The sequence below is a fragment of the Diabrotica undecimpunctata genome, chromosome 7 (genome assembly GCF_040954645.1).
Source record: "Diabrotica undecimpunctata isolate CICGRU chromosome 7, icDiaUnde3, whole genome shotgun sequence".
NCBI lineage: Eukaryota > Metazoa > Arthropoda > Insecta > Coleoptera > Chrysomelidae > Diabrotica > Diabrotica undecimpunctata.
This window is the reverse complement of record NC_092809.1, coordinates 106,834,144-106,850,112: the sequence shown is the minus strand read 5'-3', so window position 1 is coordinate 106,850,112 and position 15,969 is coordinate 106,834,144. Positions and strand designations below refer to the sequence as shown.

Here is a 15,969-nt window from a genome sequence, read left to right as displayed (position 1 = left end):
GATAATTGTGCATTGAATATCATTTATCTTGCAAAGGAGAAATACTAATATTTCTGTGATACTAGATGAAACATTTGACCAAATTAGTTTTTGGTACAACAGACCATAGACCTTCAATTTCTCCCTGTAATAAGCAGGCTTCTTGTATAAAAATGATCGGATCTTAATTAGCAGCAAAGATGTCAAATTGGCTTTACTGTGCTGAATGTTCGCCTGTACGACCTGATCAGGGTCATTGAAATATTTGGAGTTATCTTGAGAGCAGAGAGAGAGAGAGAGAGAGAGAGAGATTCCGCGACCGGGGACGTCCCTTTATATTTTTAGAAGTGAAGTCATCTCTTTTTTATCTTGTCTACTTGTCCGTTTTATTCCAACCAGTTGGGACAAAAACTGTCAGGAACGTCAGTGTGACCATAACGTGGCAAGGCTGTAATCTATCAGCGTTTGTCCGCTCTCTTTGAAATCGCTTAGGAAATACTTTTCCACTATAACTCATAGGCAGGATGGTGTTGTACCTCAGGATTATGGAACGTAGTAGCCGCAACATAAATCTCTCCGTTTGATCACTTCATTGTGGTGCAGCTGTCAAAAGATCTATAGTGAATACCATAGCTGCTATGTCATGTTCTGAATTAATCCGCGGATGTTTGTTCCGTTGTGGGTATTATCATATGTTCCTATGATCCATTGGGAGGCGTGTCAGAGTTGAGTTCTCCACATCTCCACCTAGTATGTCCTGCGCAGAGTACTGGAAAAGCTCCTACTCAATCCAGAATTTCCCAGAGCATTATCAGATCAACACAGCATAGAGAAGTTTGGAGGTAAAATGCTCTCAAAAATTCATAACTAGTTCCAAAAATGGATCTTTATATTCTTTATGGATTATTAGATAAGTAAAATCATATCAATTTACCAGATAAAAATATGATCTTATGATTAAAATTATGTATTATTATATATAAATTTTTTTTCGATTATTGATAATAAAAAAAAACCAATAGTAATTTTGTCGATCGAAAGTTTTTCATTATATTGTAATCTTTTCCTTTACGAATAAATAAAATCGAAAAAGTTCTGTATAATCAAACTCATATTTATTATAATCGAAGCACCGTTTCAATATTGATACGGAATTTTATTCGCTAGAAATTTAATAAACAGATGTTTGAACTAGAGTATGCGTTTTATCATTCATTATGTGTAATGTGACAGAAAGTGATGGAGTATCCTGCTCAAAATGGAAAATTGATGTATATCCTCTTCACATGATTCTCTCGAAATGTTTTCAAAACAAATATCTCGATGGTTGTTGGAATGTTTCCTAATGGAGGGATTTAGATAGTCTTATTTTCATATTGATAACTAATTTGTTGATAGTGTTGAGAGTACTTGACTTAATTTTACCCGACGGTGTGATTCTCATTATACCAGATACCAAAAAACTTAAAAAAAAGAAAAAGAGCGTTTCATTTTTTACATTTTTTAAATAAAAAGATATAAAGTGAGGGTAGAATTATTTAAACAGCTGTGAGGCTTATATTTCCAATAAAGACAAAAATATATAGGTATAAAAAAATTCAGGTTTACATCGTTCTCGTACAACTCATTCTTTCTTTTTTCTATTACTTACTTGATTTTCTATTTTTTAATATTCCGTATATCGTCCACTTCAATTAGTGTCTCATTTAATTCAATATTTCTTAAATCTTTTTTATTACTTTTTTATCTAACCCTCATGATAATACCCAAAGAGAGCAGGGCACAAAGCTACGAAGACCAGAAACTGTTTAACATTTTTGATAATTCAAAAGCTTTTTGGCTGTCCATCTTCTTTTTGTGTAACCTTTTGACTCAGGTTTTAGTGTTATTTATTACTTACGTAACCGGGACCTACGGGCCCTCCGTAGTACGGTAGTTGTTCATTTAAATTAGAAATTGAAAAATTTAGTGTCTATACAGGGAATCGAACCCCATACGTCTGGCCTGGTAAGCCAGTACCAGTGTCCACTGAGTTACTGCCACCACAAATTTAAAGAATTAAGCGAACATACCCAATTTGGTTAGAGACACACTCCACAGTGTTACCTAAGATGTCACAATTGTATGCCACAGAAAAAATATAAATTAAGATTAATACTTATGGGAAAATATGAGGCAAAAGAGGCTCTCGACGCAAAAAACATTTGTAACTTCGAGGCAGAAGGATCTTGGTGTGGAGTGAGAAATGTGGAGACTATATCCAGGACGGCAGAGGAAGCACATTTCGCATAGTTAACGAACACGTTAGTAAACGTCTACAAACTGTAAGCCTTAGACACTCAGAAGAAGAAAACTACCTTTTTCTGAAATTTTCCGTTGCGTTCTTTAATTTTTTAATTTTTTTTACTAATGTTATGTAGTTCTTTCATATTTTGATTTTTTTTAGATTGCAAAGTAATGAAACGACTCATATTACGCTACGCCAATGACTTTATTAAACGAAGCGATTCCAATATAAACAATATAAGTTTACCTAATTTAATAGATGATCTCTTTCAATTATCGTTATTTATTTTAACTAACAAACAATAACAAATTTTCTTTTAGAGAGCCGAATCACTTAAGGTTTTATTAGAAAAGTTTAATATAAATATTTTTGCTTACGTCATTGTTTAAACTCCAATGAAAATAATAAACAAATTTTGGACTCTATACGAACTTCGTTCGTTGTAATAATTATTAAATTCATACACTTTTGTAGTAATGCCTATAGAAATGGATAATAATTATATTTAACTCAGAAGAGAAGATTCTCACTTCTCACTCTACTCTATTTCAGTCTCAGTGTACTGTCTCAGCGGTTCTTTTCGGTAAAGAGCAATTTTATCATACGTCTTCTTACACAACTAATTAGATTATCAAAGTGATATAAGGTTGAAAGCTCGAATAAATGTATGTTAATCAAATAAAAGGCAGATATCGAGCGGTTTTTGTTCGGTTCGTTGAGCGGTTCGTGTTGTTATACATTTTATTTAACCCTGCACTGGTGGCGCCCCATATCGGAATACCAGTAGTGGCGCCCCATATTGGAATACCAGTAGTGGCGCCAAGTCTGACAGACCCAAAATTCAATAATTTATTAATTAGAAAATCAAAACAGTACTGGTGTATTATCTAGCTTTACTTCTTTATGAATATCATTTAAACAATAAAATGTAATTTGGGCCCAGTAAATAATAAAACCTTCCAAAATAATTAATAAATGATCATGAATTGTGCAACACATTAAAATATAAGATTTATGGGCATTAAGGGCATGTGTTTAAACAAATAAATTTTTTGCACATTTGACAAACATAACGAGTCTTTACTGTCTTTAACGCAAAAACTACATTGTTTTTTAATATTTTTCCCAATTTTCGGGATTACCTCTTGGAAGTCCACTTGAAGTTTCAGTTTCAGATCTAGAACAATTTTTGCTCTGATTAGTCTATGGTCGCTGCCTGTTTAAAATTTATTTATTACACTGACATCTTTTATTGTTGTAGCAATATTGTTGGTTAGAATGAAGTCAATTTTTTCTTAGTGATTCCATTTGGCGCTATCCAAGTCCATTTTCTGTTCGATTTTTTCTTAAAGAATGTATTTGCAATATATATATTAAATTAAATTTGTTATGATATTCAAGGGCCAACGAATTATTTCATGTTTAATGTGAGTATAATATGCGAAGTGGTTAACAAATTTGTAGACATTCCCATAACTCAATTACTCTTGTATATTACTTCCACTAACGACATTGACATAGTATGTACATTTATATCGACATGATGGTAGTATAATTATGACTTTAATTATTTTTTAATCTCGCAGCAATATGCAAATGTGGGTAATGTGAACATTAGTATAGCAATTTCCTGACGATTTAAAATTTACACCCGTATAGATAATGAGTACTTCTAGTTTGTTGTACAGGTACTAAAGAAGTGTTAAATAAAGATTGTTTAAACATAAAAACTGCATTTTATTTATAAATTATTTATAAGTTACATATATTTTCATAGTTTTTTTCAATATGTTTTCTTTATTTCTTTATCTCTTTCTTTGAACATAAATATTTTTTTATTTTTGTTTTTTCTGTGGATGCAGTTTTCATATGGTTAAACCCTAGCAAACAAAATATGAAATTAGTCATTAAAAATCACGCGTGGTAACTGATCGAAAATAGGCGAAATCACGTGTCAATTATGTATTCTCGGAAATTTTGAATTCTATCATTGGCAGCGCGTAAGAAAATATGTTTTCTTGCTGGTCTAATAGATTCTTATATTTATGCTTATAATAATAAAAATATAACATTAGATCTAGTTTGTAAGATAAGTTTTTATGAATCATATTGTTGAAAATACAATCCTCTCCGCAATTGATACGTATTCGGCAGTAAACAGAACAAACGGCCATTATCAACATTCGCAGTGTATTTCTGAGAAAACTTGAATTCTGTTAAGTGTTAGAATAACCGAGTTAGTCTATTTAATAGCAGAATTAATCAATGTCCTGACGTTATGTCGAAATGTGTTTACACAGCAACATAAAGAAACAACAGATCAATCAACAGCCAAATTAACAGCTAAACCAGCAAATACTTTCATTTTTTAAGCGTCAAAGGAATAATTGAAATACAAAGTAAACGTTTAACTTGCATGGTATGGAACAGAAATGATAACAGAGCCTAACAAAATGAAAAAATTTCATACTTGTAAAATAACGAATTTTAAATATTTTTGATATTCGAAAACCTCTACTTCCATAATCGAATACAGGCAAAGATAAATGGAAAACTAACACTGGGTATGCCAGTACAAAGCGGAGTCAGACAGGGTGACTCGTTAAGCCCACTTCTCTTTGATATAATAATGGACGAAATAGGACAAGCAGTACGCAAAGGTCATGGTTACAGAATGGGGAACAAAGAAATCCAAATATTATGGTTATGCAGACGTCGCCGCATTAATCGCCGAAATAGAAGACGAGCTCCAAAGATTACCACACATGTTCAATACAACAGCCAAGAAATACAATATGATAATATCAGCAGAAAAAACCAAATGTATGACAACATCTAAATACGCACTAATACGATGTAAAATGTGTTCGAAGTATTTGGTCTAGATATTTATTCCACATAGCCTCCATGTTCCCTGAGTCTGCCGTAATTTTAATATCGTCCAAAATGCCCCTCACATCACGTAACGTAAGATCAGACCACATTATGGTTTTAGGGAAAATCTTACTCAAAATACCACTAAAGAAAAAATAACCCCCAAAATATATGTAAAAAATAAATATCGAGAACCTTAACTCGATCAAAGATGGGAAACAATAAAAAAGAACGTAATAAACGATGCTAAAGAAAGCACGCGAACACGGAAGGACGGAAGGTTAGTGTAAATGGTGAAAGGAAGATCAAACCATGGTTCACCAACGAAATTCAAATTTTAGCCTATGAAAAACAAAAAGCGTATATCCACTATCAAAGTAATAAGACACCCACAAATTACCAGCACTATTTAACCAAACGGAATGATGTCAACTCGCAAATAAGAAAATTAAAGAGGGAATACTGGTCTACATTTAGAAATGAACTAGGACGTGATTTATAGGTTGCACAACGAAAAGTATGGAAGATGGTGAAAGGAAGGAAAAAAGCTATTAACGAGTATAACAACATAAACAGTATACAAGGAGAACTATGGAAAAAGTATATAGAACAGCTTTACAATGTCGAAAAAAGAGAGATCGATGAAGAAAACGGAGAGGCAGTAGACGAGCTGGTAACAATAACTGAAAAAGAGGTAATAAAAATTAAGGAAGATTAAAAAACCGAAAAGCCCCAGGTCCGGATACGATTATAAATTGAACTACTAAAATATGGAGGAAGAGCATTAACAGAAAATATTACGAAACTATTCCAAAACATATTTGAAGTAACAAACTAATAGAAAAAGTAAAAAGTCAGGAACAGGGTACAAAATGGGCAACAGAGCAATAAAGATTCTATGCTACACAGATGACAGATGATTCTATGAACGCAAATATCGTATTATGGAAACATCTCCGAAGGAACCCACATACAAGCTAATAAAGCAGCGCAGGTGTGATAGAAGGAAAAACAAGCATAACATAAGTTTTCTGTAAGAAACAGAATCCCTAATACACAAATCAGAGACATGTCTTAAGTACATGATATCGTCAGATTGGGACGCCAAAAAAAGCGAGAATGGAACCAACACATCAACAGAATGAAAACAATCGCAAATACTGCTAAATCAGACCGGAAACAATAGGCCAAAAATAGCAACAAAAAAAAATGACCCTATAGTTTATGCATTTTTTAACATTGTTTTGTTTTATAAACACATACTAATACACTGCTTCTCCATTCGTCTATTTGTCACACTTTTATAGCCGATGCTAATAATCATTATTATTATATCTTGGTGTTAGTGTTGATATTGTTTGGTAACATAAATCTTTGCAATAGTATTTAAAAAAAACTTCCTGCAGAATATTTTAAATGTCAAAAAGCAATTAATCAAATGGAAAACCGAATCTAAACACTTTAATTCTTAATTAACCCCTATTCTATCATTATACGTCGGCTTTCAAAGATCAGAAAGCTGATAATGGATATTGCAAACTAGCTTCAAAGTGCTGGGCAAATGTTTGCTACCCTTTACGTGTTCCTAGTTGCTTTGTTTACTCATCACTCAGACCACGTGAACTCGGTAGCATTATGACAAAGGTTAATATCTGCGTTGGTTTAAATGAAGACAAATGCAAGTACATATATATGCGTTCACATGCTATTTGTTTTATCTCAATTAAAAATGTTTTCTGTGGAAGTTTTAACGTCACCTATAAAACGGACAAAAGCCAACACCAATAATATCTTCGTATCTTTTGCAGTAATGTGTAATTGTTTGTGATCACGTTGTACTCTACCATAATAAATATGTCTCTCATGTTACATTGCAAAAATTACCCTAATTTTTTGTACTAATTGTAAACTTTGTTCACTCTTTTTCTCTAACATTTTAACAATAATACTTTACGATTTCCTACTTTCTCAATTCTTTTACGACACTCGTAGAAGAGTAGAATTGCTTAAACGATTGCACTTGTTGCATTTTTTTCCATGAGGGGTTTCCACTTTACTGTGGTTGTTTTGATCTCCGCTACCAGTTCAAGTTTTCCATATATATCATCTTCACTTTATGATTACTTTTTATAAGTCACAGACTCTGGTCATGATCGGGATAAATCTGGAAAGAAGTGGCAAGAAGAAGTCTTAGAGATGTGAGCCGATTAGGGTAGGTTAGGTTCATTATGAGTGGGTGCTTAACCACTCGACTGAAGAGGTCTATTGTGGCTAATGAGACGATTGTAAACCGTTAAAACAAGTATTGAACCGAGAGAAATCGTTACATTCTTGTAAGTTTCTGATTGTTATCAAGAGCACAGAATTTTTTCGTTAAGTTTAATGAAAAGCCTTGGTTTGTTACAAAGATATCACGAGTAAAAGAAAACAAAAATCATATTGACGCTGAGCCGCAGCATCAACAATCGATTGAGAGGTTTACTAAACACCGTATAAAGTAGTATCGGCACTATCTGATGTGTTACTATAAAAACTATATCCAAATATTTACACATTGTTGCAAATATTGGCTACCATACCTTTTTAATGGGAAGGAGATGCTAAATCTTCTAAAGACCATACTAGGCCATGACCTGTTGGGAGAGTACATATGTACGTAGTTCTCCCAGAGAAATCGTGCCTGCAGATGCATTGATAGTTCCCTACCTACCAACTAAAGTCTACCGCCTCAACTGGAATACACATGCGGTAGGTCTCCTCCAGACCGGTGAATCACATGAATAGCTCGTCTTTTCTCTTCCTCTCTCTCAATCTCTCTGTCTCTCTTTTTCCCATCTGCCTCTTTCTTCCTCTCTCTTTTTCTCTTTTCTCTCTTTCTCTCTCGTTCTTTTTTCTTTCTCTCTTTCTCATACCCTTGCTGCAAATTCCTCTCTACTCTTTCCTTCTTTCTGACGATTTCAGTCTTTCCCATCATTGCTAGTTTCAGTTTTATCCACGCCTACACTTTGTTGAGGGCTCGGTTCGCTTCATGAATTTTTTTGTGCTCCAACAGCATCACCACGTCATCCGCAACGCTATTATTGCCTGTACACTAATGCCCAGGCCGGCCTTCAAAATCTCGTTGTAAAGAACATTCCAAAGCAATGATCCTAGGACGGAGCACTGCGGCACTCCCGCCGTGGTCCTCTTAGAGTTACCCCTCGCAATATTGATGCACCTATCCTTGAAATAATTCCCAACCAAGTTCTGCAGACAGAGATATATCCCCAAGTTACCCAGTAGTTGGACGATAATTTTCCATCTAGCGCTATTAAAGCTTATATCGAGAAAGAAAGCCACCATCCACATATGGATATCTCCCTCTTGATTCTACGTATGGCGTCTACCGCAGATTTTCCTTTCCTGAACACATACTGGCGGTCGGATATGCCACCCTTTTCCGTTATCTCCCTCTCCAGCCTTGTCTTTACAAGAATGTCAAAGACCTTGCCTGTATTTAACAGGCATATAGATCTGTACGCTGCAGGCTCCTCTAATTCATTTCCCGGTTTCGGGATAAGTATGAGATTTACCGTTTTCTAATCTCCTGGGAACTCTTGACTTTTTAGCAAGTTGTTCCTAATATACTATGCACATTACACTTTCTCCTCGATGATGATTTTTATTATCTCGGGTGTTACCTTATTAGCTCCAGGTGCTTTTCCCTGCTTTGAGCGTTTTGCCAGCTTCTGTCACCTCCTACCTTGTAAATTCAGTCACGGGTGTCTCCACTAGGAGGAGCGTAAAGCTTACTTCCTCCCTCTCTGGAAAAAGAGCCTTGACCAGTTCTTCCCCATACCTGTTTCTACTGCTATCCCAGAAAGAACTTTTTCAAGCCAAAGAAGACTTAAAAACTACTTGCGCAACCCGACGAGTGAAAACGGCCTAAACGACTTTACCACTTGACACTCTGATTCGTTTCTCACGGCTTCATAAGTTCGAGCAAGCCAAAGATCTCACCCATTTAAAGTTTGAGGTCGTTTTGACCCCAATGCCTCTAATTATTCTCTTTACCGGATGAAACTCGTACGGAACGAGCGCTAGCTATCCTAAGGGAAACTTCGGAGGGACCCAGCTACTAGATGGTTCGATTAGTCTTTCGCCCCTATACCCAGTTCCGATGATCGATTTCTACATCAGAATCGCTACGGACTTCCATCAGGGTTTTCCCTGACTTCGTCCTGACCAGGTATAAGTTCACCATCTTTCGGGTCTCAGCGTGTACGCTCTTGATGCTCCTCTGCTTGCAATAAAAATGAGACACGCTGGGAGTGCGAAACGGCCACTTTTAAGGACAAACCGCTTATCGTGCCTCGGTCTACGCAAGGTAAACCTTTACTTTCATTACGCCTTTAGGTTTAGTTATATCCCAATGACTCATTCCCATGATAATTCACTTTATGATAGAAATTGATGCGAATAAAGTAGCAGATATATATATAAAAACTAATTCTGTAATGCGTACCTATATGTATATAACACAACTATTTTTTTTATATAGCCTATACTGTCCCACTGCTCGAAAAAGGACTCCCCCGAATTCAAGAGCTTTTTTTATATCTATTTTTTATATCTTCAATATTTTTCTTATGAATGCATGTAGTTAATTGTACCTATGTATTTTATATTTTATTGTCTTAAACACTTAATGCGATTGCGGTTTTTATAACATTGCAGTTACAATGTAGAAAACATATGTTTCCTTACGAATGATATATTACATTGTATGTATTATTCAAAAACAAATTATATAAACATTTATATTCATATAACATAATTTCAAATTTTCTCGTATTCACCTAATCTCAGATATCATTCGCCTATTCCAATTATGTAAATGTTAGTGCATTGTCTTTAAATGTCATGATTTAAAATAGTACGTTAATTTGATATTCATATCTTATAAATATATTAGGAACTAATCAAGTCATTCTTATCAGAATTTAGATCTGATTACTCATATTTATGACTGTCAAGATTCGAACAGTGCACATAAATAATCTGAAGGCTTTCTCTCAATGCGTTTAAAAATTCAATCATTGTTTTCTGAACTATATAAATTTAAATTGTTGTTGATAAACAAGAATTGTTCATTTAGATAGCAAATCGAGTTCATGCTTATATTAACGTTTGTAGATATATAAAAGATGTGGCTTATTTTTATGCATCTTTCGTAATTAAAAATGCAACAAGTTGTAGTTAAGATCTTAGTAATAAGAACTTAATACAAAAATAGTTGAGCCAGAAAGAGAAGTGGTTTTTATTGCTGCTACTTTCCGTTTAATTACCAAAAATTTTTCTAATTCTGCTAATAAAGATTCTTGAAACTCTGCTTTTTTGAAAGAGCAATTGGTTTATTATAAACAAACTCCAAAGTGTTTAGATTATCAATCTCAGAGGCACAAAAAGATTAAGAATCGTTTTCGGTGTTTTATGATATACGGGGTGAAACGAAAATGCTATAAAATAATGAAAAATGGAACATAAGCCTCCTCTAACAATTTCTATTCAGATTTCGTTTCGATTAGGTCATCTCGGGGGTGGGTGGTCTCCCCGGTTTCGTCTATCCGACATTTTATCTTGTATCACCATGTATTTCCATGTCATTGTATGACTGATCTAATGCCTCCCTTCACATGGCAGTTTAAATTTCTACTGCTTCTTCAATGTACGTTTTAAATCGTATTTTAAAGTAGTCTTAAGGTCCGATTTTATTTCTGATTCCTCTTTATATTATGTTTAACCCTTAAACTATTGATTTTTAAAAATTTTCTGAAACAAATGTTGATGGATCGCAGTTTCAGGAAAAACGAAAAAAATAATTAAAAAATTCCTAGGTATTTATACCAATGTTCATTTTCTCGGAAAATGGATATGTTGCCTGATGGACTAATGATATGTAGAAAATTATTCCAATGAACTGTATGATATCCGCGGAATTAAAAGAATCTTTTCTATTTGGATTACTTTGAACTACGTAAAGATTAGTCTCACCAGTGATGTTTGTTAACATTTCTTCAGTGACGAAATAAGTGAAAAATTGGTAATCTGTTTCTCATGCTAACATGCTTCATTCAGATTTGTTTCACCATGAAACTCTAATTGTTTTTCATTCAAGCGCAAGCCCTTCTTTTTCCAAACGATCCTCTGTCTGGGAACTTTTTTCATTACCATCTTAAAGTTATTTGAATTTGATTTGGAAGTGGAAGGCAAAGGTACAAAATATTTCAGTGGCCACAGTTGCTTCTTCTACACCATCTTCATTCTTAACTTCTATCTCTGAATTATCGCTTTAATCAGGACAAAATGGGGGGAGGTTTGCAATACTATATGTGTCTGACAGATCAGCATCGTCATTACTTTCCAGGCCAGTGAAATTCTCAAAATATTCTTTCAGTTCTTTTTGCGTTAAACGACGACTCAGTCTAAAAGGACTTATATGTATAAAAAGATGTCCGAATACGTAGTGTTGCCAAAAAGTAACAAAGCAAATGATAAATAAAATAGAAAGTTCACATCTTACCTTTTATTTAGAGTATTTTGCACTCAAAAATTCTAAATAAATTCACGAACTTCATCAACAATTAACAAGGCAGTAAGTAAGGTTAGTTTATGATATAAACACGTGAAACATTGCGAACGAAATAAAAACACATAGAACGCATCGAATGACATCGATGTTTTTCCACAACATCATGCATTCGGTTGCAAATAAACGCCGCCGTACGGGTTTTATATTAATTAAAATATCTGTTATCTAACGGCGACATGATGCATTTAAGAGCTAAGTCTTAATAGTATGCTCTTTTGGCTAAACTTACGAATCAGTTGTTGTGTGAGTACCAAAGAGAGTCTCAATTGCAATAGAATTTTTTCTAATCCAGTTCTTATATACCTTGTTTATTGTTTGATTAAAATTAAATATTCTTAAACAATTTTTTTTCTATTTTGGTTACAATGATTACCGATTTTGGCTGTTACTCAAATATGTACATGTTATATATTGTTTTTCAGCTGTTAGTTTCTGGTCAGCCGACAACCAACTCAGGTTCCTCCCCAGTCTCAGGTGGTGGATCACTTAGCCCTGGCGGATCAGCTGGTATTCCGGGTGCATTGTCTCCAGGTGGAACCTCTTCCACGGGTCCAACACAATGCTGCGAATCCGGGCGACCTCTAGTAACAGATCCAGTAACAGGTCAGAGCGTATGCTCCTGTCAGTATGATTCGGCTCGATTAGCAGCTCTACAGTATAGAAACGCTAGTGTAGGCGTTTATGGGACGCCGTATCCTTCTACCGACCAAAACCCTTATCCTAGTATAGGCGTGGAAAGTTCTGCGTTTTATTCACCTTTGGTAAGTTTATTTAACTTTTAATTTTTTTTAATGGTTTTTCACTAACATCTACCATACTAGAGTATATTATGGTAACGATATCTTTATCATTTGTTGAAGGTTGTTGATGCGTAAGTCAGTCATGAAAATTTAACACCATAGTTTTAGAGAATAGGAGCCTTCTTTAAGTTCTTTTTTTTTATATTTAGTTTGATGGCCTTGGCCGAGCCAATTAGCCAATTAGTTCTTCTTCTTCCTGTTTATAAGCAATTCTGCTTGTTCATTGGCGGAGTAATACCTTTATGGAAGGTTGTCACTCCATCTTTTGCGCGGTCGTCCGATACTTCTTCTGCCGATTGGTGGCTATTTCCTGTAATTCTTCTTAGTACTCTCATCTCTGTCGTTTCCAATAGCCTTTGCGTTGTAGCTGTGTCGGGTATTATTTCTGAGGCATATGTCATTATTGCGCTTACACTGGCTTTATAAATTCTTAACTTCGTCTATAATCTATTTCTAATGTGTGTAGAGTAATAAAATCTCATGAAGTATTCAAAAGCGCTACAGGGTAATCCGTCAATAATCCGTCAATAAATTCCGTCCGCATTGCAAAATTCTGTCGTTTCATAAAGAGCAGGTAGGTATCACCCTGTTTTAAGGGATTAGTCCATTGTTATCGACAGATAAACACTGAGCCAGAGGCGCGCTAGTGGGTTAATTGACAAAAGAATATGCATTCTTAAAAATCATATTAAAGGAAATAAAAATGTAATACAGCAGAACAGTGTTATTAAAAAAATATAAAATGTAACAATAAAATATATACGAACCGAAATCGGGAAATACTCACAAACACACACGAATGAACTTTACATATTGAAACACTTGTGGGGAGTTTAAATCAATTTATTCACAAAAACTACAAAAACTTTACTGGATACGTTATTACAATTCTACATCACTATAGTCTTCATCCGAAGAACTGTCATCATCCCCTGGTGTTATAATTATAGGCTCAACCACCTGATCGACCAAGTTGTCCAGTTCCCACATTTTATCTTCCTCTTTTAAAACATGCTGGATTGTTTTTTGCCAGTTTTCTGATGTGATTTCCATAATGGCTTGATCAAACAATACCTTGACATCTTTCATTTTAAATGTGGTATTGTGCCTTGCAACATATCCTTTAACTTGTGCCCATATAAGTTCTATGGGATTTAATTCGCAATGATATGGCGGTAGGCGTAGCACAGTTACTTTATACTTTTCTGCTACATCTTCTACGGCATATTTTATGAAGCGAGATTTATGTTGTTTTACTACGGCTAGTAGTTCCTTCTTTATTGAATTCGTCTCAAACTGAATACCTTTATTTGACAGCCAGTTAATAATTTCTTGCTTTCTCCAAGCTGAAGTTGGTACCTTCTCTATGCGCCTTGAATGGTAGCTTGCATTATCCATAACCACGACCGAATCAGCTGGAAGAAATTTTAACATTTCCCCGAAGTAGTCTTCGAAGACATCCGAATTCATGTCCTCATGATAATCTCCCGTCCGACACGACTCAAAGCTTAACAAACCTTCTTTTAAAAATCCTTCTTCGCTTCCAATGTGAGCAATTATAAGCCTCTTCCCTTTTCCCGAAGGCACTTTAATACCCGTCGAAAGGCCTTCTATGAAAGCTTGGCGAGCACTTGTTACATTTTTATCTTGCCACATTTTTTGGACTATATAACCTTCGTTTATCCACGTTTCATCAAGATAAAAAATTTTCTTGTGCTCTCTGCGGTACTGTTTTATAGTTCTCAAATATTTTCGTCTCCAGCAAATGATTTCATCACTTTCCAGTAATAGTGCCTTTCGATTGTGCTTTTCCCAGGAAAAATTAATACTTTTTAAAGTTTTCCATAAAAGTTTTCTGGATATCAAAGGAATATCGTTATCTTGGCTTATCTCCATTAGTATTTTGTCAAGGGTGGGTATTTCCTTTTTAAAATAAAACGAATGAACTTTTCTTCGAATCTCACGTTTGGTGTCTTCACCTAAGATTTTTATTGGTCTTCCTGATTTTCTTTTGCATGGACTTAACTGGCCTGATATCTTTCTTTCTCGCAATAATTTAAAAATCGTGGACTGTCCAATTCCAGTCATTCGGGCACATCGCTCAACACTTTCTTGCACAGACAAACTAGGGTGATCGTGTTTTATGCAATCATATACATTTAAAATTATAACTTTTTCACTAACAGATAGCGGAGAATTTTTTACACCTCTTTTGGAGTAAATGTCACCATTTTATAACTTTTTCACTATTTCTATATCACAATATTACTGTACGTTTAATTGGTGTAGTAACAATTACTAACTCGAATGTCGAATGTCGAATGATAATAATAAAATAAAAGAGGGATTATAATGAAAGTGTAAGTAAAACCTCATTACGCGTTATTAGTCTTCATGTTGATTTATTTTAGTTCTTAGTAATATTAGGAGGTGCGTCATACCCTTATCAGTTTCTTCTAATGCTTTTATTCGTTCAGTAAGGAAGTGAATTTGTTTTTATAAATAAAAATGTAATTAGCTTTAATGACCATATAATGGAATACGAGTTTGAAGAATAAGTTAATCGAAAAATTAAATAAAAGTGGTTATCACAAAATATCCAAAATATGATATTTTGAGGTACATCAATTTTTGACGACGAAGTTGACATCCGTCCATTTGCCTACGCCCATGACGACACCGAAATTCAGGCAAATTTTATGACACTTCATGATTTATTACTCTACACTCATTTGAAACCAATTATAAGTGTTAATGTGTCTGTTTCGCCATATAGTGTTATTAAGGCATCCTGCCAGTCTATTTGCTTTTTGTACTTGATCTCTAAGTTCTTTGTCCAGGTCTCCATTGCTAGACCGTGCAATTCCCAGGTATTTTATTTACATTACTTGTTTAATACTGATGCCATCAATTTCTATTTTACATCTGATTGTTTCTTTGCTGTCTACTATTATTTTAGTTTTCTGAGATGAGATTGTCATATTAAATTCTTTTCCTCTAAACTACAAATGCGATAAAACATATATTAAGCTTAGATAAACTTTATTAAAAAGTAATTGATCATAAACAGTTTACATTCCAGTCCACACGATAATCGATAATAAGAGCTGAAACGCGAATATTTCTATCATTAAATGACTGTTTTGATATGATATTCTTAGACAACCCGGACTACTAACGTTGGCATCGTTGGTTTCCTAAGGTGTAGAGACGATCATTACCATCGTCATGTCATGGTATTATTAACACATGTGTATTTAATGTATCTTAAAATGAAAGATAATAAAAAGTCTGTTAGAGTTTAATAATATTAGAAATATTAAAAAAATATCACCATTACAATGAATGTCATTTCAATAATGAAGCTTGCATCTTTAAAAAATATCTACGAATAAACG

At 34.3% G+C, this 15,969-nt stretch overlaps 1 protein-coding gene across 3 annotated transcripts in view; it reads left to right on the top strand.

Annotated features, from left to right (window-relative positions):
- Positions 1 to 15,969, top strand: part of ara (araucan) — a 335,452-nt gene that overhangs the window by 196,525 nt on the left and 122,958 nt on the right. For all 3 annotated transcript variants that reach the window (XR_011951429.1, XM_072537947.1, XM_072537948.1), the window contains one exon: positions 12,194 to 12,532. Coding sequence is in view for 2 of the 3 variants with exons in the window: in XM_072537947.1 (XP_072394048.1) it covers positions 12,194 to 12,532 (339 nt within the window). In the remaining variant the exon portion in view is untranslated. The remainder of the gene's footprint in view (positions 1 to 12,193; positions 12,533 to 15,969) is intronic.